This window comes from Trichosurus vulpecula, chromosome 8 (assembly GCF_011100635.1).
Source record: "Trichosurus vulpecula isolate mTriVul1 chromosome 8, mTriVul1.pri, whole genome shotgun sequence".
NCBI lineage: Eukaryota > Metazoa > Chordata > Mammalia > Diprotodontia > Phalangeridae > Trichosurus > Trichosurus vulpecula.
Genome location: NC_050580.1, coordinates 104,956,969 through 104,980,033, shown reverse-complemented (window position 1 = coordinate 104,980,033; position 23,065 = coordinate 104,956,969). Strand labels below are relative to the sequence as shown.

Here is a 23,065-nt window from a genome sequence, read left to right as displayed (position 1 = left end):
TCAACAGTGGAGGTCATTACAAAAGATTAAAATTGTGCTTGTTATGTTTTACACACACACACACACACACACACACACACACACACACAGAGGTGATATCTTGCAGCGGTTTATCATGGTGTCTTAAGCCTGACTTGCCAGCACGTAGGAAGTTTGTTTTGGTTTCAGAATGTACTTTACCCCATGGTAGCTGGCAGGGTGCAGTACTATTGACATCACTGTGTTTCAAACAGAAAATTAACAAGTAGCTACTGTTGTGATTACAGATTGCCTTCCCAGTCCCTGTGAGAGAATGCTTTCTCTTTTGGACTACAGCACTTCTCAGCCCCTTCATACCATTAAATCAGCAAAAGGCGGCTGCCAACATCAGGATGAACACCAACAAAAGGCCAAACAGTAGAAAAATGTTAATAAGGTGAAAATCTTTCATTGCTTTCCAAATTGATGGGAAAGATTTTTTTAAAATCCCAAAGTAACTTCTTTGCCCTACAGCCCCAGTAAAGTTTCATTAGGTTAGGTTCTGAAGATACCTGATCTGTCTAGGGCTGTTGTACATATAGGAAGAATAACCTTCCTTGCCCTCTTTGTAAAATCTCTGAAGAATTGCCAGAGGAAAATAAGGTTTTTTGTATTTAGAACAAATTAACCACTGTTTTCTCCCATGATTTGTCCCTATTTCCAGAATTTGAGGTATTGAGTGAATTTATAAGGGGATTTATACTGAGAAGCTCAACCTAATACAGAATAGCTGTCAAGTGAGCAATTTCTATTAAATCACTTTGGAGATTAAAAGGCAATCTGGGCTCCTTGTGGGAGTTCCAATGAAGAACAGATGCCTCTGGAATAAGATTTTATTTATTTATTTGTTTGTTTATTCATAAGGCTGTTGAATGTCAACTCCTCCTTAGAGATGAATGCAAGATAATACTAAAGAATATGTTTACGTGTTCCAAACTGCAGATTTTTTACTAACCTATAGCCTTTGAACCTTGTATGAAACTTCAAATAAAATGTTATGAAATCAGGTAGTGGCTTGTAGTGATTTCACTTAATTTTATGCATATGATTCCTAGATATATAGATCCAGCCCTAGTCTCTTTCCTGAGCTACAGACCCACATCACCAACTGCCTTTTAGACATCTCTTAACTAGATATGACATATATATCTCAAACTCAACATGTCTAAAACAGAACTCTTCCCCCAAATGCTCTGAAACGCTTCCTTTCCTGAACTTTCTTATGGTTGATGGTGCAAGTGTCCTCCAAGTCACCCAGGTGCAGAACCTCAGTGTCATCCTTGAGTCCTTGTTCTCACCCCATATTTTCAATCTGTTGATGAATCTTGTAATTTTTGCCTTCACAACATGTCTCATGTGTCTTCTCTCTACTCACACAACCATCATCAAGTTCAGGCCCTCCTCTCATCTGGACTATTGCAGTCATCTTCTCATTGCTAGTTCTGTCTCAAATCTCTCCCCACTCCAGTCTGGCTACCATTCAGTTTCCAAAGTCATTCTCTTAAAGCAAATTCTCAGTAAATTCCAGTAGCTCTATATTTACCTATAGGATCAAATTAAGTATTCCTTTGGGTATTTAAAGCCCTCTCAACTTCCTATCTTTATAGTCATATTATACTTTACAAGTGTACTATACTTCTTATGTTTTACCCCTCTTCAGACTCTGTGATCTAGCTGGCCTACTTGCAGTTCCTCACCCATATCAGTCCATCTCCTGTCTCTTTGACTTTGCCCACTGTCCCTAATGCCTGGAATGTTCTTCCTCCTCACCTCTGCCTCTTAGTTTGCCTGGGGTCCTTCAAAACTCAGCTTCAGTTTCATCTTCTACACCTTTCCACCTTCCATCCCAAGTCCCCTTGTGCTGCTAAGGTCTTCCTGCTGAGATTACCTTCCCTATTGTCTGATTATATTTCTTGTATGTACAAAGTTATCAACATTTGGTCACCTTGAGCTCCTTGAGGGCAAAGATAGTATTTTTGCTTTTCTTTATATCCCCAGAGCGGTCTCTGCCATATAATAAGCATTTAATAAATGCTTGTTGGCCAATTGATTAGTAAAATGTTTTCTGAAACATTGTGAGTTTATATAATATATATATGTACATATATATATATATATATATATATATATAACTGACTTCTATAAACTTTTCTGGATTAAGCAAGCTCCTTTCTTTCTCTATTCTCATATTCTTATCAAGGATATAGTAACAGATTAAACTTTGATCAAATTGCCACTTTTATAGGAACTCTATTGAGGATATAAAGTTGAAATTGATGATGAAAGAAGATTTATTTTTTTTAAGTTATCTTTGGATTTTACTTGTACATGTTATCCCTGTTCAGCATCACTTATAATTAAGTGGTTTATAGTTTGTTTGGCTTTAGTAGTTTAATTCTTAGATTTTTTTCATTAGACTTTTACCTGCCTCCTTGAAAGTTGGACAGCAGCACGTCTGATAACAAGATTCAAAGAACCTTGTTACCATCTTTAAGAAAGGAAATTGAGAAGTGAGTTGAGAACTCAGTCATTTGACCTCCCTTCTTATCTTGGGTCTGGAGTTGCATACATAACAAGATATTAGAAACCAAGCATTTCATTAGCAAAACATAAACTTTGCATGTTCCTGGAAGCTTTTGTATATGTTTGCATTTGGGTGACAGGTGGGCTGGTTTATCAGGTAACTTATTGAAGGGATAGTGAAAAAAAACATGGGGGCATATTAGTATTTATAGCTACCATTTAAACAGCATGTTCCATTTACAAAATGTCTTACTGCTCTTTCTCTCTGTCATCACTGAACTCCAACCTGATCATATGCTTTGTGTGTATAGTGACTGTCTGTGACCAGGTCTAGGAGGTAGAGAAAGGGTGATGGAGACTATTCTGTATAATTTCTTCATCTCCCCCATCACTACCACTACCATCTTCTCCTGGAAGGAGCCATACCTGGGATGGAAGTAAAATGCCAGATGTAGTAAATGCAGATTTCATAGCAGCAGAACTTCATTTTCCTTACCCTGATTGGATGGTTGTGGCCTCGTGGAGGATTTCTGCTGTCTTCACCTTCTCTGTCATTCATTGATTATTTTTAATCAGCAATGAAAATAATTGCTAGATTATAACTTCTTGAAGACAGGGAGACTGGCTGTCTTTTCCATATCCTTGGATCCTCTAGCATCTAATATAGTGGCACAGTAGGGGGGGTTCAATAAATGTTCGATGATGACAAACTGATTCTTATTGTCTCTTTAACCTGTTAATCCTTATTTCTGAGAAATAAAGACCCAATGAATATTTAGCCTGTTGTGAATTCTGGGTGTTCTGAGAAAGAATATGTCATTATTGTTGACATCATAAATGAAAAGTTATTCAGAACTGAATATTTACAAGATCTCATACATAAAATAGGAATGTCTCATTCCAGTCATCTTAGATGTTCTAGATACACACACCTGTATGTACACACACACACACACACACACACACACACACACACACACACGTTTTATGTCAAGTACAAACACACAAAGAGGTCATGCTTTTGTGTCTGATGCATCAATTATGATTATTAAATAGTTTGATTTAAAATGAATTAACCAACCAGATAATGTATCCTGAGCTTTATTGAGCCCCCCTGAGTATAGATTTAAGAAAAGTGGTAAGAGAAACCAAAAATTGCTAAGGGAATCCTAGTTGTCTTGCATGGAAAAACCTGCTTATTTCTGAACATTGGAAATTTAGGGAGGACATGGGCTTTGTGAAAGCCTCCAGTGCTCACAAGCCGTTTCTAGAGTTTCATTTCTAATTGTTCTGCTTGGTTTGCTTGTAGCACTGACAGTGTAACATGTCTGGTCACAACAGAATCACACATACACACACACACACACACACACCCCTCTGTGTGTATATATGTATGCACATACGAATGTACGTATATATATGTGAGCATGTGTATATATATACACATATGTGCATACATGCACATGTATGCGTGAACGCGCGCGCGCGCGCGCGCACACACACACTCACACACTGCAACTTTATCCCAGCTCCAGCAGGTGATCCTGTTTGGTTATTTTACCAAATCAGATTAAAGTGAAGAGTTCCAAAGAAAAATAACATCTTTTTGAGATGTGAACAGAAAAGGGCCTAGAGGAGTCTGTTAAGTTTGCCATTGAGCCCATGACAACTCAGCCAAATTGAGCACACCTCAATAAAGGCCAGTCCCCATTGCCAACAATTTATTAGCAAATTTGTACTTTGCATTTATCTTCTGTGCATTAGATCATACTTCACCCATAAGTAACAAATAAAGCTGCTATCTTGTGGTTAACTTTTTTCTTTTTCTATTCAGAAACAAAGTCAGCTGATCAGTAGGACAGTATCATGCTGCTCACTTGTGTGATGGGCAGGAATAATAGTGGTTCACATCAATGTTAGTTTCTTTACCATTTCCTTTATATAGCATGCCATTTTTCCAGAAGAGAATGGGAAGGGAAAATGTGTGTTCCATGTAATTTTGAAAAAGCAGAATATTTATAGGACAAGTGCAACAGCAGAGAAATTTCAGTGTTGAACGTATAGGATAAGAGCTGCACACTGATGTCATTTTCAAGTATGTGATCTCCGATGTAGAGAAAATTGACTCCAAGTCACAGCAGCTTTAAAGAGCATAGCTCAAGGACTTGTAGCCTATTACGTAACACTCTGCAGCGAGGAAAATACAGGCTCTGTCCCCAGCACTTGACTTGTTTTCAATTTCTGATTTAGTTACTTGGCAAATTCTTGGTATCCTGTAGTGGAGGAATGAAAGAAGAGGCTTCCAATAAAAGAGTGTGCCTCCAAGGGCACCAGCCAATGAGAGATTGTTAGGGCTGGACTGGGATTGGGTTTCTTATTGTTGTTGGGCAGGGGGATTAGAGTTCAGAAAGACAAGAGACTTGAAAAACATCATATGATGTTTATGGAGATTTCCTCAAAGGGAGTTCCTCTTTTGGTTGTTGATGCCGGTATCTTAAAAGGCTGATTTTATAGAGCAAACCTTTTCCCCTCCCTCCCAGCTCCATGTTAATCATTTCAGTTTGGCTAGCAGAGTTTGCAGGGTCTGAAATCAAAAGCTAGCATTGGTTTCTTCGGGGGGGAAAGTGATCCCAATCGGCCAAAGCAGAAGCCAAACAGACCATAATTGTTTCTTATCCCACAAGGGGATTTACCCTTTTTGAAGGTGTGGGTAATTTTGACAGGACTCTCCTCTGTAGCAGGATAAGTGGCTGGGAATCGCTTCTTCCCCTGGGTGAAAGCAAATACAAACCCATCTTTAGTCTCATTTTAGAACAGACCCCAGAGTGTCTTTGAAAATAAAAGCGCTTGGGTATTTCTTCATTCTCCAACCCCCTCCCTCCTAGTTAGGAGACTCCAGTTTTCCCACAGGGTACCCCCTGCTGTTTCTTCCATTCTTGAGTTTGGTTTATTGTCCCAGAAGCTAAATTAGGAGGATTTCAGCTTTTAGAGTTTCTACTGAAATAGGGGTGGAAATGGGGGGGTGGGGGTGGGAGAGAGTAGGGGGAGAGAGAGAGAGAGAGAGAGAGAGAGAGAGAGAGAGAGAGAGAGAGAGAGAGAGAGGGAGAGAGAGAAGGTAGGGGTCTAAGTGAAAAGTTAAGGGAATACCAGAGAACCACAAAGTTGCCTCTTTTAAACTCCATCTTTCTTTGTAAATGAAACCTCAGTTTCTAAACTTGAATGTTTTTCCTGCTGTTTAGTTCAAAGATGATCAGCCTATTCCGAGTAGCATCATCTTGCCTAATAAGAGGCATGCCCCCACTTTGAAAGAAAATGACAAGGCTCATGAATCTCTCTCTGTCCCCTAAATTTCTCCTGCCCATCTTGGCTGTTCCACTTACTTGTTTTGTGTATTCTTTCCCAACCACATCAGACCCCCAACCCACAGACCTCCTGCCCTCATATGCAGATGCCTTTCCTAGGCAATCAATCATTTCAGCATGAAGGTAAGAAAAAAGATGGCCAGATGGCATTGAAAAATATGCCTTTCTTGTCTAGTTACAAGCCATGAGATTGTAGGAAAGAGTGGAGAGCAGCACCACCTCAAGGGAAGGAAAAATGCTTTACTCAGTAATTCCAGTTTTAGAGATCTACCAGAGAGAGATTTTCTAAATTGAGAGAATGGATTTTCTGATTTGGCTTTTCCCAGCATATAGGCTCATGGACCACCATTACCTTGGAAGAACCTATTTACCAAAGTGTGGCATGCATATAAATAAGCACGTTTGGAGACCTGCAGGCAGGATTCAGATGGTAACTTTGGAAAATGTGGCTTCCCCCAATTGGCTGCTCTCTTGCATCTGCTACTAAGCCTTATGGTTGCTCAGCTTTCCAAATGCCTGACCCAATTAGGAACACAGAAGAGAGCAAAAATTACATTGGCACAAAGAGTATGACACCCCTCCAGACAAGGATAGAGAAACATCATCCTCAGCATGGTATAGTGGAAGGAATACTGGATTTAGAGCCAAATGACCTGGGTTAGAAATCTGGCTACTTCACAGTAACAGCAACACTGTGTGATGATCAACTATGATTGACTTAGCTGTTCTCAGCAATATAATGATCTAAGACAATTCCAAAAGGCTCATGATGGAAAATGCTATCCCCATCCAGAGAAAGAACTATGGAGTCTGAATGCAGATCGAAGCATACCGTTTTCACTTTTTCTGGTGGTATTTCCCTTTTGTTCTGTTTCTTCTTTCACAACATGACTATTGTGGAAATATATTTACATGATTGCGCATGTATAACTTATATCAGATTGCTTGTTGTCTTGGGGAGGGGGGATGAGAGAGAGGAAAGGAGAAATAATTTGAAAATCAAATTCATATAAAAATGCATGTTGAAAACTATCTTTACATGTAATTGGGAAACTATTTACCCAAAAAACCAAATAAATAAAAATTTTAAAAAATCTGGCTACTTACTGCCTCTGTGGCCATGGGCAAATCAGTTATATAGGGTCTAAGTTTCTTCATCTGTAAAATGAGGGATTTAGATATGAAGACCAGGTCTCTAAGCAGAGACTTGATGACACTGTTAGTGAAAATGTAGAGGGGATTGTTGGCCAGGTACATACTGTATTAGATGGGCTCTGAGGGAGGTCCCTGCAAGTTTTAGATTCCGGAATACTGACTAGATTATCTCTAAGTTTTCTTCCAGTTTAAATACTTATTATTTTTACACCCTAATACTCATTTTGAATTATGATAAAAGATACAGTGACACCACTGCCTTTTGACAGGATATGCACTTTTATGGTGTTTGTATGTTCTTAAGGCACAATCTACCTCCTGCAGAGAATATTCATTATACTCTCTATAGAAGAAACCAGATAGCTGCTCTGGCAACCCTTTTTGCCACTTTTAAGGCCCAAACATAAGTGTTGATGGTTTTTAAGATTATTCTCAGCATCCAGATCACTAACATTGGATGATTTTGATCATGCAAATGATATATAATAGAAATTAAGAGACTTTTCATTTCAGACTAATTTCCTCATAATCACAGGGCTGGAGACCCTGTCCTTCACTTCTGATCACCTGAATGCCATTCCTCTCTTTTTATACATCTTTAAGACCCAGTTAAAGCCTGTTCTAGGAAGCCTTCCCCAACTTGCCTCAGCCCTCAGTGTGCCTTCCACTTATGTGTATTTATTGATAATTTATTAGGTGGTCTCATTCTGTCCCCTCTCCTCCAGCAAATTGCCCTCTTTATCCTACTCTTTCTAATCTTCAGTCTCAACCTGGCTGTTTCCTTGTTGTCTAACAATAACACTCGTGTTTCCTTCATCCTCAAAAAACCCTTACTTGATCCATCTGTCAACTCTAGCAGTTATCCTATCTCTCTCCTCCTTTTTGTGACTGAGCTCCTTCAAAGGTCATCTACAGTCAGTGGCTCTACTTCCTTTTCCTGTCATTCCCTTCTTCAACTCTGCACTGGTACCAATTTCTTCATCCAATTGAAATTGCTCTCTCTAAAGTAACCAGTGACCTATCAATCACCAGATCTAATGGCCTTTTCTCAGTCCCATCTTTCATGACCTCTCTGTAGTCGTTGACACTGTTAAGCACCTCTTCTCCTTGATAATCTCTTCTTTCTTGGTTTTCCTAACACAGCTTTCTCCTAGTTCACCATTGCCTTTCTGATCATTGCCTTTCTCCTTTGCCAGGTCATGCCTCCCCCAAGACTCTGTGTTGGGCTGTCTTCTCTTCTTCCTCTAGACTATTTTACTTGGTGATCTCATCAGTTCCCAGTACTTCAACTATCATCTCCATGCTGATCTCCTGCTAATTCAGCTCTAACCTCTCCTGACTTCCAGTCTCTCTTCTCCCAACTCCTTATTGGTCATCTAGAACTGGATGTTTACATCTAAACTCAACATGTCCAAAGCTGAACTCCCCCCTTGTCTCAAAGCCTAACTTTCCTATTACTGGTGAGGGCGCCACATCTCAGCCCCTCAGTCTTGTAAACCTAGGTGTCATCCTAAACTCATCACTCTCATTTCCCCCATATTTAGTCTGTTGCCAGTCTTATCGATTCTACCTTTGTAACATCTGTACTACCACACTGGTGCAGGCCCTCATCACCTCACAGCTCAGCCATTGCAGTACATTTCTGGTTGGGTTCTAGGCCTCAAGTCTCTCCCTTCTTCTGTCTATCCTTCATGCAATTGTCAAGTTGATATTTCTCTCTGTCGCTGTCTCTCTCTGTCTCTGTCTCTTTCACACACACACACACCCTCACCACCCTCTCCACTCATATTGAAGTAAATGCCATTGGCTCCTTATTGCTTCCAGAACCAAATACAAAATCCTCTGCTTGGTATTCAAAGCATTTTCTAAACTGACCCTTGTCTTTCCAGTCTTCTTATACCTTATTCATCCTCCAGTACTCTGTGATCCAGTGACAGTGGCCTTTTTGTTGTTCCTCCCACAAGATATTCCATCTCTGTATTTTCACTGGGTGTCCCTGATGCCTAGAATTCTCTTCTTCCTCATCTCTCTTCTCACAAGAAGCTTTTCTCAGTCATCCTTAATTCTAGTGCCTTCCCTCTGATCATTATTCCTAGTTTATCTATATCTTGTTTGTACATAGTTATTTGCATGTTGTCTCCTCCATTAGATTGTGAACACCTTGAGAACAAGGATTATTTTTTGCCTTTGCATCCCCAGTACTTGACACAGTGACTGGCATATAGTAAGTGCTTAATAAATGCTTATTGTCTCGATTGATTGGCTGTACTAGTAGGTAGACACTTACACATGACAGACAATGAAAAGCAACATCATTACTCAATCAGCGCACATTTTTAAGTGCCTACTAAACACCAGACTCTATACGAAAGTATATTTTGAATCTCTAACTGGATTTATGAAATGCTTGTTAAACTAACAAATGATTAATAACAAATCACTGATACATCTTGGTTTTTTTACTAGTGAATTTATCGTGGGTGTTAATATAATGTTGTGGTGGCCAAACCAAACAGAATCCTCAATTGAACTTTTTTTTCTTTACCTGAAACTATAACCAGAATGAAAAACCATTTTTTGAGCCTTTATTGAAACCAGAGGTAAAAAATATTACCCATGGGTACTGCAGGTAGATCAGTTGAAACAACTTCAGTCTTCTCCAGAACAAGTTTTTCTTACATTACACTAGTCATTAATTTATCTGGCAGCCCCAATGTTTTGGCTTTTTGTAAAGGTGATTGTTTATTCTTGGTGAGCTCTTTAGGAGCTCCCACAACTGTACTAATTATTAGCAAGAGAGATGTGGGCCTCTTTGTTCCTCCCTCCGATCAGATCATGAGCCCTTTGTTTGTCAAATGTTATAATCCTAATGGTGACTTTAAAGAAATTTCCTTGTAGTGTTTTTCTTCCAGTAAAAATAAAGGTCTTCTGTGGCTGTGTGAGCTGTCTTACCTGGGAGATTTCTATTTAGGAAATGAGTGGAAGGCTTCATGAAGTTGGGCGGGGGGCAGCAGGTAAAAGATTATAAATTTAAACCTCATTTAGGGAAATTTGCTGATGAGTTGGGCGGGGGGAGGGGGGTTGGTTGTTTTTTTGTTTTGTATTTTTGTAACCTGGGTCAGATAAAAAGCATACCTTTATTAAAACTGAGTTTGCCAGATTTTTGCCTGGAATTGAGTTATTCAGTTAGCAGAGTTTGTAATAGAATTCCTGACAGACCCTTAAAGATAGTTGGACTAGTGGGTGCTTCAAAATATTGACAGTTTTATCAGCCAAATCCCTGAACTCCCTAGCTTTAATCATCCTTTCTTGTCAGTGACAGAATTGCCTACGTGTGATGCTTCTTCAGCCTGCTACCAATGGGAATTTCACTTACCACTCTTTCTATACATTTAGATGGAGAAGGCATAGGGTTAATGATCTGGTAAAGTCATTTCTGCCCTCTGTAAGGCGAAAATAGATGACGCTTTTGTCTTGTTCATGGTGGATATTGCAGGTTCACTTTGCCTGAGGATGTATGATATGAAAAACATATTCTTTGACTTTCTCTTAATACATGATGCTAACTGATAGACTACTTCTCATTGGACTTTTGCTGTTGTTGAATGGGATCATATCTTTGGAGGTTGGCCTGGCCATAGCTTGTTAGTCCCAGAAAAGGCAGGAGTTTTATCTGTCAGGATTTACAGGAGAATCTGCCTCAGAATTTCCGGAAGAATGTGTTTGTGAAACTTGGTGACTTTTTTTGAACAATTTTATCAATCAGTTTTTTCCTTTTACAAATATAAAGGGAGGAAGATAAAGGAAAGTGGAATTAAAACCTGCAGTGGTTTCAGGAATTGGGCCTAAAGGAGATACGATGGCCATATTTTCTATCTTTTCCTATACCTCCTTGCCAGGTACAGGTTTTCAGTATTCCACTATAATTAGTTTTGACTCCACTGGAGAAAGGCTGAAATTTTAAAGACCTTTTGCCACTTATTTAGCTTTTGATGGAAAGTGGGGGCTAGTGCACAAAAGAGGTAAAGAGTGTAGCCACTACTACACCGTAGTGGACACAGCACTGGCCTTGCAGTCAGAAGAACTTGCCTCAGACATTAGCTGTGATACCTTGGGCAACTTACTTAAACTCTCTGTGCTTCCGTTTCCTTTCTGTAAAATGATGAGGAGTACACTTGATGACTTCTACTAAGGTCTAAATCTATAATTCTGTGAAACTTTTAGTGAGAGAAAATTGTACATCTCTACTGGATACCTTAGCTAGCTGTATCCCTTCCCCTCCCCCCCCCCCACCACATACATTTACTCACCTTAGGCTTTGGGTAGCCGAGACCATATTTAATTGTCCTAGTGTACTTTCCATACTCTAGGTATTATCAGGTTGAAATAGCTTCTTGGGTCTGAGGACCAATAAATGACCCATCTATGCTAGGGCTTGCCAGTAGGAATAATAGCCTAGAATAGCTGGAGTTTGTAACATAAAATAGTTAGGAAAGGCAAGGCCCAAAAGCATGGCAAGCCTATACTTGCTACTTAGTACTTTGGAACTAGAAAAAGTAAAGGGCAAAGTGGATATGAAAAGGAAAAAGCACAGGCTGCTTATCTTTTGGGAGAGCATCAGTTTCATGCCTCACTAAATGTAAGGTGGCAGCAGTGCCGGCTTTTCTTTGAGACCCATCACGTTAGCTGACTTTCTTCCATCTCCCTCAGACGAGCTCATCTGCGCCTGTGTTTGGAACGCTTGAAAGTGCTCATCCCACTTGGACCAGATTGCACCAGGCACACGACGCTTGGGCTGCTAAACAAAGCCAAAGCACACATCAAGGTAAGAATGGTGACCAAAGGCAGCTTCCCCCGTGTGCACCCGGTTCTTTAACTCTAAGGTATGATAGCAGCAACCCAAACAATTAAGCTGCACTTAGTTAACATCATATACAAAATTGGTGCGTCAGCAGCTCACTCTGCCCTGTTACTGGCCTTAAGAAGTGAGCCTTTAAAAGTGTTACAGAGCTGAGCAAAATAGAATAGTACTGCTTCTTATTATAAGTTGTTTAGACAATGTGGCCATTTGGAGTGCTGCAAACAGTGAAAAAATACAAATATTTTGCTGATCCCTAGGAAGGAAAGAAATGAGGCCCCCTAGTGGAGAAAGCTCAGGTTGTTGCTGCCCCTCAGTATTTTTCCATCACTGTTCGTTCAGCAAGGGATGTCTCTCGTTCAAGGAGATTACTTACTGACTTCCCTACTTTGTACAAACAATACATTCATTGCACACTCAAAATTAGTGAAAGATAAAGGGATAGTTTTATGGTGAAAAAGGAGGGGGGAAAGCCCTATTTTTCTTTTTTCTTCCTTAGAAGAATTCCTTTTAGATGCTGTGTAGGAGATCAGAAAGTATTATTATCTGTCAATGTTCTGTGCACGAACATAAATAAACAATGTGTTATCATTTTAGAAACTTGAAGAAGCTGAGAGAAAGAGCCAGCACCAGCTTGAAAACCTGGAACGAGAACAGAGGTTTTTAAAGCGACGACTGGAACAGCTGCAAGGTCCTCAGGAGATGGAACGAATACGAATGGACAGCATTGGCTCTACCATTTCTTCAGATCGTTCTGATTCAGAGCGAGGTAGGCAGACTGTGTCTCCCCCAATGATGATATCACCTTCTTTACTCTCAAGTAAAATCTAGGAGAGTCTAGAGCCGTTTCTCAAGTAAAGCTTAGTGATTTCCTCAAAAACAACCAAGAAAAAGTACTGTATCTAGTTTCCTTTTGTCATAGCTTTACAAGGACACTTTTCCGGAGTTGGGATTGAGGGGCAGAAGAAGAACTAGCAGTTGGCTACGTTCTCCTGATCTCCCAGTCAGCTGTGTCTCCTCTCTTCCCAGGATCCTTCTATGCTCTGTTTAAAAAAAGGGGCTTACCCCTGAGCTGAGCACTGTTAGGTCCTAGAGATTCTGGGGTTCTTGAGAGTCCCAAAGCATTGGCTCATTGACACCCAGGCAGTGCAAAGAAAGGAAAATCTTTTAGGTATAATGGTAGCCGAAGAAAGATCACCACTGCCTTCTGGAGAAGACATTAGAGTGAGTGAAAAGGTTCCATACTTGAGCAATTTTATCTGTAAAAACATGACCTAAGGTAAAAGGCTAGGCCAGATGACTTCTTAAGACCCCTTCCAGTCCTAAGCTCTGTCTGTGATTATGTAATTCCTTAAGGGGAAGGAACCTCATAGCCCAGAGGCAAACCATATTCTTCATCCTTATTTTCATCATTAAAAATTTTGCTGAGTGCATACTGTGTGTGTAGCACCTTGTTCTTATTCAGTAATCTTCTTTCCTCCTAAGAGGAACTTTTATTGATTTTATAGGGAAAGGAGAAAGGGGAAATCACTTATTAAGTCTTATTATGTGCCAAGCATTAGGCTAAGCACCTAAAAATTATCTCATTTGAGCCTCACAACAGCCCTATCTGGTAGGTCCCAGTTAGCTGCTGTTTGAATTTTTATTTCGTTTTCCAACAAAGGGAAGAATTAATTTCTAACTTGATTCTAGAAGTTCAACATAACCTCCTGGATAGTCTCCTTAGATTCAGTCCTTTTTACAAAGCATAAGCTAAGCATGTATACTGTTTTTTGGAATTTTATAGCTAATAGGGTGTAAGTTCCTTGAGGGAAAGGACTCCTACTGTGGTTTCTTCCTCTGTCTTTGTCTCCCCAGCACCCAGTACAGTGACGTGTACTCATGGTGAGTGCTTATTGGATTGGGGTGGATCAGAAAATGCTAAATAAGCAGCATCAGAAGTGCTATGGATGTGGCAAAGAGTTATGTTGTATAGCTTGTTTAGACAGCTGGCTGCATTTTAGAGCAACAAATCCTTGTGAAACTCATTGCATCGTAACCCCTTGGGACTCAGCAGTCGGAATTCTATTTTTCCTTCAGTGGTTGTGACTCTTGTAATCTATGAAATTTGTGCCAAATACAAGACTTCAGGGCTTGGGTTTATTTGTTGGAGGAGAAATATCAAATCCTAAATTTACTTTGGCCTGGTGTAGCCTTTTTAAAAAATTTAAAGTAGCTTTTTTTCAAAATACATTTTTTCTGTGTATGTTTATTTATGCAAGCACATGAATATTCACCAATTTAGCTTTTGGACTGAATCTAAGGACACTATCCAGAAGGTTATGTTGAACAGAACCAATTTAGAAATTAATTCTTCCATTTGTTGGAAAAAGAAATAAAAATTCAAACAGCAGCTAACTGGGACCTACTAGATAGGGCTGTTGTGAGGCTCAAATGTACATGGGCTTTCTTGCCATGAGTATTTGTTTGGGTTGAAATTTCCATGCCACTACAAGAAATATCATTAAAATGAAGATTTCACTATAATACAATGATCTCTAAATCCTTAGTCACTTAATTTCAAGTAATAGTAGATACAATTTAATTTTAGTGATCACATCTCAAAGCGCCTTATGTATATTATCTCATTTGATCCTCAAAGCATCTCTCAGGTCATGAGGGCATGAATAATTCTGTCAATTTAATACAAGCACTAACTCAGGCTCACAGAGGTTAATTGAATTACCTATCATTACAAAGCTAGGAAGCAGCATAGCTGTAATTTGAACCCAAGTCTTTTCAAAGTCTAGTGGGTTGGGGGGGGGGTGTTTCTATATCATATTTTGGACATCTATTCCCCAGAGTTTATTATATGATTAATGTGAGCCATACTAATTATATGATAGATTTAGCCCATGCTTCGTTGAATTGAATATGGGTTCTTGCCTAGATGCAAACATCATTATGTTAAATATTGGTAGTTAGTGGTACCCCTTAGGACTGCTGCCACCGGTAGTCTGGTTGCATATATTTTCCCATTAGCCTATGTTTACTTAAGTTTATGCTTTTTTTCCCCTGAAGGCAACACTGATTAATAAACAACATTGAGAATTAGTTTCTAGTGTGATGCAAAACAGATGTCGTTTAACCAGTTGGGTTGAGATTTTTTAATATCAAGCACTAATTCCCAAATAGACTAAGTACTTTTGGTGGGAGGTCCAGACGTTCTGGCGTCAAAGGATTTAGTAACTTGCTCCCTAAATTGAGACCACCACTTATTCTGGACATTGTCCTTTGCAAAAATATCCCCATATTCACTGCACTCTCACCCCCTCCTGCTTTTCAGAGAGATCACTGATAATAAGCTTATTATGTAACATTGTTTAGTGCCCAAAACAACAATTGCTTTTCCTCTCAGCCCCATTCCTTCTTAAAGTTACATACACACGCGGACAAATACTAACAGCGTTCTTCCCTTTTCCCCTTTGCCAGAGGAGATTGAAGTGGATGTTGAAAGCACAGAGTTCTCCCATGGAGAAGTGGACAATATCAGCACCACCAGCATCAGTGACATTGACGATCACAGCAGCCTGCAGAGTATTGGGAGTGATGAAGGTTATTCCAGTGCCAGTGTCAAACTCTCATTTACCTCCTAGAATCCAGCATGACAAAACAGTGCAGGGCAAATTATTCATTGGGCCAAGCCAACCCAGTTTCTTAAATTGGGTTCATCATGCAGTCTCCTCTTTCAAAAATCATACTTGAACAAAAGGGTCCAACAGGCCTCTCTAGAAGTAGCCCTCCCCCAGAAGAACCAACATATTAGTTGTTATTCCTATTGCAAAAATCATAATTTCTAATGGCAGCAGAGAACTCATGTGACACGTTCTTGATTTGATTTGATTGATTTGAAAGAGGACATTGGAGATTCAGCCCTCTCTCTTCCTTTCCAGTTTGCTCACACTGCATTGAATGGACACATTTAAGGACTGGGCTTTGGGCCCTTCTTGAGCTTTATGATCCTACAAAAAAAAATCAAACCAACCCTTAGTAATGAAACAGTACAACAATCAGGCATTAATTTTGTGTAACTGAGGGCTGTTGTAGCTCAGCCCGGGACAGCTTATCACGAAGCCCGTGGACGATCAATTCTTTTTGTAAAGCTCATTTCATGCCCTGCAAAAGGAGAGACTCCCGTGAAGCCTATTGAAAGGGATCATCATGCAGCTCAGCTTTCTGTTGGACTCCATGCTAAAGCAAGCTCTCCTCTTCCCGCATTGTTAGCACTAGGGCACCGAAGGGGCCAGCTCGCTAACCCTGGGTGACCGAAGGGGGCCCGTTTGGGGCTGGATTGGGGATAGGAAGGCTCGAGCTCCACATGCCTCCATGTCTGCATGGGCCTGAAGAGTTGTGCCCACAGCGTAAGCAGGCCCAGGTCTGAGCCACGGCAGCGTTTTTATTTCCAATTTTGATAAATGTTTGTATGTGTTGAAAAACCAAACTGACATCTTTTTAAAGCTTGTCCATAAGAAACATAGATGTCTTTTATAGTGGAAAAACACATGGGAAAAAAATCATCTATTTTGATGCAGCATTTGATAATGATCAAACACCTCACACCTCACTCTTTATAGTGCACAAAATGAATGAGGTCGGGGCTAGGTAGAAAAAAGGTCAGCGCTAATGTTTTTAGTTTCTTTTTAGAATCATTCCCTTTGACCAGCTTTTAACCATCGGTACCTACACTATCATAGTTAACATAGTTAAGTTCAGCACTTGTCTCATGTAAAACTTCCCTGCGGGCAGTCTCTCTCCCTCCCCGTCCTCACAGTCCCGTTGTGCAGGTGCTATTGCTCGTATCAAATATTATCAGCAATGTTATTTTCTTCAAGGAGAAATTTTTAGCCTGCACTTTGATGTCTCGTGTTCCCCTTGTCTTGCAGACTACAAAAGTTATTCCCCTGTCATCCTCCTCTCTCCCCTACTTCTTCTCTGCCCCTCCCTCCATCTCCCCTTGAAGCCTTTGTGGCACCCTCAACCCTGACATTGTTTGAACTTTGTATACCTTAAGTAATTTAACTACCCTTAATTACTAAAAGAATTACTTTATGATTTTCATAACTTATTGCTGATTTTAATGGGTTGTTAATTTCAGTCCTGTAGATTTATTTTATGTTTTAGGTAGGGCTGGGCAAGAAAAAAAAAGAAATAAAGACAACCTTATTTAGCAGTGCAGTTGAGTTGTGTGTTAATGTTAGATTATCCTGTATAAGTAGCACTTTAACAACATTCGCCACTCCTGTGTATGAAATGTATTGTGTTTTGCCATCTTGGTCATACATAAGGCCTTAGGATACACTTGTTCTTCTTGTACTCTTCTGTGCCTCCAAAAATATCTTACCTTGATTATGTGATATATCTGAGTGGAAGAAATTCTTGGAAAATTCTTAAAGTAGATTTTTTTTTTGTTCGAATACTAAAAAAAAACTGCATGTTTTGAAAACTAGAATTCCATTATTATAATATGCTACTTCAGGCACTAGGGACTTCAAGGAAAATGTGACAAAACAAATATGTTGCTGTGGCCCAGATGAAGTATTTCTGGTTTTATTATTAATCTCATTTCATGCCTGGGCCAAATTACTGCTCTATATTTGCTTATTTCTGTCTTTTCTGAGAGGCACAATTTGATGGCTGTGTTTACTAGCATAGAAATCCAATTGTGCCATTGACTAAATTTCCATAGCTATTTCTGTGGTCCTGAGATGAGTCACTTAGCCCAGGTTTGACATTTGTGACATCATTCAGGTGAACTTGAGATGCCACCGTCTTGTTGCGTCTTCTTCAGTTGCAGTCACAAAATGGTGAGCCTGGAAGACTTTTGTTGGGAACGCACACTATGGATTTCAACTGCCCCTATAGACAACTCCCCTCCTGGGTTATTTATTTCCCTTCTGGGGGGAAAATTGTATGATGAGAAAAAAGTATTAATTTTTTAAAAAGACAAATCAACTTTGAAGATTCAAAAGTGAAATTAATTGTAAGAAATAAAATTGTTAATGAAGAATATCTGAGTGCTTTTTGTACCATGTTTCTCTATGAAGATAAATCTCTGGAAAGCACTCCTTTCTTTGATAGACATTGACAGATTGCTTCTTTCTCTTGTTCACTCACCTCCTAAATGTGCATGTGCTGTTGTTATATATGGAAGCTGGGGATTAATGGCAATTTGAATTATCTTTGTTGTTTCCAGACCTGGAGTTTAAATAGGTACCCAGACCGACTGACTGATAATAGAACACCACACAACCAGACATGAAATGGTTTAATGTATCCGATAACCTTAACTGCTGCAGGTCAGGCACAAACCCATCTGTCATGCTCATTATCTGTTTTCCAACTTGCTTTCTAGGGAGCCCTTTAGTCATGACCATTATCTATAGCATTTTCAAATCTACTAGTTCCTACTGAAGTCACTGGTTAACCTGACTAAGGACGTCCCAAATCCCTACACAAGGACATATCCCTGTAGTATGGGTAATGTCCCATTACGATAACATGAAAGAAAGGTAACAAATTTTGTAACAAATTTCCACAGATAGAAACAAGGTGGTGTTAATTCTTTTACACCAGTTCTAGGCAAGGGCTCTTTCTGTGGAAGTGCTTTCCCTAGTTCCAGTCCCTGTCCATGAAACTAATAGCTACTATGATCATTTGCATTTTTCATCACTGAAATTTAATAAAAAGGAGAAAACAGTTCTGGGTTATTTCTTCCTGAATGCAAAGCGATTATCCCTTAATCAATTAAGGCTTTTCTCTTACAAGTAAGTAGCAGTTGCTTATCTGTTATAGCCCTTACATTACCTTAGGCATCTAGAGTGCCTAAAGTAAAATTACCTAAATTCCAAAAGTACCCACCAAAACAAAGCCTAAGTAGATCCAGGAGCTTGCAAGAACAGAAAGGTGGAAGGTAAAAGATGCAAAACACCTGAGTTCCAAATATTTCTCTCTTCCCATCTCCTTCATGCTATTAAACAACAGAAGATAGGCTTTAGCTCTGTTTCAATTCCAGGTTTTGGACACAATAAATTATTGTTCCCATCTATGAATTCCTCTTCAAAAAACAAAACTGTGATTTTATCAGCATACTTCCATTACTGATAGTGTCCATCACCTTCCCAAATACTTTAAGCACGTGAGTCTTGGCCAATACCTCCTTCCCCCCAACCCACATCTCACCTGGTGGCCAACCTTCCATAATAAGCCTCTCTGAGCTTAGCTAGGCTGGTCTTAAATAATAGATACATTCTGTTACTGGCCTCCATCTCAATATTTTACCAGTCTGCTGAGTTGCCAAACAAAACGTGCTTAGGTGCCGTAGTATCTAATAATGTAGGGTCATTTTCACATCACAATGAGGTATCAGACTAGAGTTCATTTTAACAAAATCCTATGACAAATTGATTCCTAAAAAAAAATACAAGGCAGATGAGTCACAGTGGTGATTTCATTGCTAATTTTCTGTGAAAGGCCTAAGCTGAGGCCACAAGAAGTGGCACTTCATTAACTAACTGCACTTGTTAAATATTTCTGGCATTGGCCTACAAATTCAATGGCACATCTCAATCTGTTGTTTCATAATGGGAGTATTAATATTCTGAATAGTTGGACCATCCAGTAGAGGTACATTGGCGACCAAATGAATGGAATTTGAGGCAAAGAATATATATGAAGTACCATGGAGTCTTTAGATTTTATCGGGGCTTTTGAGGATTCTTGAGATTTTATCAAAATAAATTTAAATTGCCAAGAAAAAAGCTAGCTTCCTTAGAGTTGTCGGCCTAGCACCTGTACAGCATAAAGATGGTCTACTAAGGAATGGCTATTCTTATGAAACTGGGTATTGAGTCCTTTTAAATATGAGGTATGGGACTGGGTGTCTGACTCCTATTAAATGTGAGGTATGACACATGGATATGAGTCCTTAATGAAATAATGTTACTGTTCCAGCTCTAGTCTACAATAATGAGATTCTGATTACTAATTCTTGTGGCAGTGATTTTAAAATTGTTTTTTTTTTAATTTTCTATGTATTGTGCTGTTTGCGTACTTTAGACTTGGAAGCAATGGTATAATTGCATCGTCACTCTTGGCTTTCTTGGGCAAAATAATCTTGGAAATACTTATTTAAAGTATTGACAGCTAGCTTTCTGTTATTTCTTCTTTTCAGGCTATTAGTCTCTGTGGGGAAGCCTAAACAAAGCTTCATTTCCAGGACAACTTCTGGCTGTTGGATTTATTTTCCTACATGTTTTCAATTACACCTTTAGTGAATATATTATTTCAGCCTATTTATTTTAAAATTCCTTAAAATACAGTAGTGATTATTAAAACTGCATCTGAAGATAGCTGTCTTGAGGGTTGGCTTGTTTCTAAGTCAGCAGCTTCACTGAGGCTCCTTTGTGACATCTGTGGTAGCTTCATCCATCCTGCCAACTGAAAGGTAGGTCAAATAAATCTGACAGCCCTTCTGGAAAAAAACACCCCAGGCAAGGAGACTGAAGAAGTACCTGCTGCTGCCTTCTGCTTCTGAACAATGGACAATGCAATAATTACTGTCTCAGACTAGCCTGGCTGTAGATCTTATAGTAGGTGGAAACTGTCCCTTCCAAGCCTGGCTTCTTTCTCTGCTCAGAAATGCATTGCATCTTGAAGAGGTCAGTTCCAGGTCTCAGGGCTGGAGGGGAAGAGGAAGATGGAGTTATTGGCGAGAGAGAAGGAAGAAGAGGAATATATCACCTTTACCAAGCTGAGGAAAAGGGGATGGAAGACCATTAGGTCAAGGAGCTTAGATAGGCAGCCTTTGAAATAAAGAACCTGCCTCCACCCTAATGAATCAAGCAGTGGCTTCTTCTCCCCGGTCTTTTCCTGTGACTGATAGGGAAAGTGACAAGGTATGGATTTCCAGGGATTTGCCTTTCTGAGTCTGTTATGGTCTTATTTAAAAAAAGAAGCATCCAGTTGATGTGGTGGTTAGAGTAGATAGGTTGCCAAGAAATTAAAAAGTGAAAAATGAAGGGAGAGATGTTCTAGCTGCTCTAACACTGACATTTACCTTGATCATGACATGAGATAGATACTTTTGTGGGAATCCCTGCTGGCACCTGTAAGCCTAGTACCTGTGCTAAGAACTACTTTATTAGTGATAACTACAAACATCAACTTTCTTATGCAGAACAGAAGATACAGCACAAAAGGTGAATATAAGAACTCCAAATTGCTCAGCCTTCATTAAATCTATACTTCCTTTTATTACTTGAATCTCAGCAATCAATAAACCATTATTAACACCTACTGTGTGCTAGGCACCAAGTTATGTGCTGGTGATTCAAAGACAAATGAAACAGCTCTTGCCTCAAGAACAAGAAAGTCCATAAAATGTCCTTACTAAAAGTATAGGCTGCTGAGCCTCTCAGAACAGAATTTGGAGGTCTCTTAAAAAGATATTTATATATGAACTGTAAAAATATCAGATTAGGGGATTAAATGACTGGATTTAGTCTCTTAAACCATAGTATTTCATACCCTGCATGCCGTTCTCAATCTTTTGTAATAAAAATTCAGCTTAACTTAGAACAGAAAACTACTAAATGGCAACCAACAATGTTTACCTTTAGTATTGAACTTGAAAATTTATTTACATTAATTGGTTGCTTCATAGTGTGATATACATACATAATACAACTTGACCAGTTATTGACTCCCTTAAAGAATTAATCAGAGTTTACAAGACAGTCATAAAAAATGGTAAAAGTCAGGTCATTTTGAGAAGTTGGAGTGTTGTCTTTTTTCCTTCTGGGAAAATACTAGTACAGATTGCCAAACTAGGAGAAAAGATCTCCTATTAGTTTTATCTCCAAGGCATTTTTCTTCCATTTGCTTGCATACATATAGAGCTTCTAAGAAGTTTTTCTCAATATCCGTTATTTTTAAGACTATATGTCTTTAAAAAATAATTTTAAAATAAATTTTAAATTTTAAAATAAATTTTAAAAATAATCCTAGGTATATAGTAAGTGTTCAATATTTCAAGGTTTTGGAGCTTTAGTGGAATGCAGAACACACAAATCTAGTGATCCATCACTTCAAGTTTGGTTGGTCTGATGGCATACTAGAGTGCATCACTGGGCCTATATTCAAAAGGTTTTCCAGTTTTCACTGATTAGAGCCTGTGCTTTGCTGGCATAACCTTTAATAATCGCAGGTCAACTCCTCAACAAAATGACCCATTGGAGTATAATGGTAATAGAAGAGGTGTACAATAAGTGTTTAAGAAATTGGGCAAGCATTTTTGATAAGGAGAAAATGCTACAATAGTCAATCCATGGACTCTGTTTATGGTACTTAGCTGTGAGAATTGCTGCTAATAAATGGTTGGATTTTTTTTCTCCAAATAAAAATGGGCTGTTATCCAGAAACATAGAATTATATTTGAAACACTATTTTGATTTGAATAAATTAACTGGCTCACAAATCCATGTAAATTTTTCATAGCTAAGAGTTGGCTATTTGTGTCCCATTGTAAAATGCCACACTTCAAATATCTCTAAAAATCTCAGTACAGTAACTTAATGTTAACCTAGGATGGGGTACTCTAATCCCTTGACAACAAGGTTATTAAAGAATTTCATGAAACTGAAATTATACTATATACATGACAGTTTAGCATTCCTGTAACTTGGAACTATAAAAACTAGACAGGTTAATGGCAGAATTGTCACTATAATAGATGCGAATATTCTGACACGTAGAATGACAGAGCTAGAAAAGACCCTAGAGAACAAGGCCGCCTCTGTATTTTTCTTCCTTGATCTTTCTGCAGCATTTGACCTTGTCACCTTGGTTTCATTCTCCCCTCTTTGGTTTTAGTGATACTCCCCTGTCTGTTCTCCTTTTACCTATCTACCTGCTCATTTTCCATTGCAAGTTCCTCTTTCATCTGCCCTGTAGTATCTTCCAAGGCTGTGTTATTTCTCTCGCTACATTCTCTATTGAATTTGCTTAAGTTCAGCACGCATTTAATTAAGCACCTACTGTGTTAAAAGCAGTATACTGGTTATTGGGAAAGAAAATTTTGTAGACACAAATCCCATTCTCATAGAGCTTCTAG

The 23,065-nt window shown here is 39.0% G+C and overlaps 1 protein-coding gene across 3 annotated transcripts in view; it reads left to right on the top strand.

The window, feature by feature from the left end:
• Positions 1 to 17,962, top strand: part of MXI1 (MAX interactor 1, dimerization protein) — a 104,661-nt gene extending 86,699 nt beyond the window's left edge. For all 3 annotated transcript variants that reach the window (XM_036736173.1, XM_036736175.1, XM_036736174.1), the window contains 3 exons: positions 11,769 to 11,883; positions 12,514 to 12,685; positions 15,388 to 17,962. In XM_036736173.1, coding sequence (XP_036592068.1) covers positions 11,769 to 11,883; positions 12,514 to 12,685; positions 15,388 to 15,551 — 451 coding nt within the window. In that variant the 3' untranslated portion in view covers positions 15,552 to 17,962. The remainder of the gene's footprint in view (positions 1 to 11,768; positions 11,884 to 12,513; positions 12,686 to 15,387) is intronic.
• The last annotated feature ends 5,103 nt before the right edge of the window (positions 17,963 to 23,065 follow it).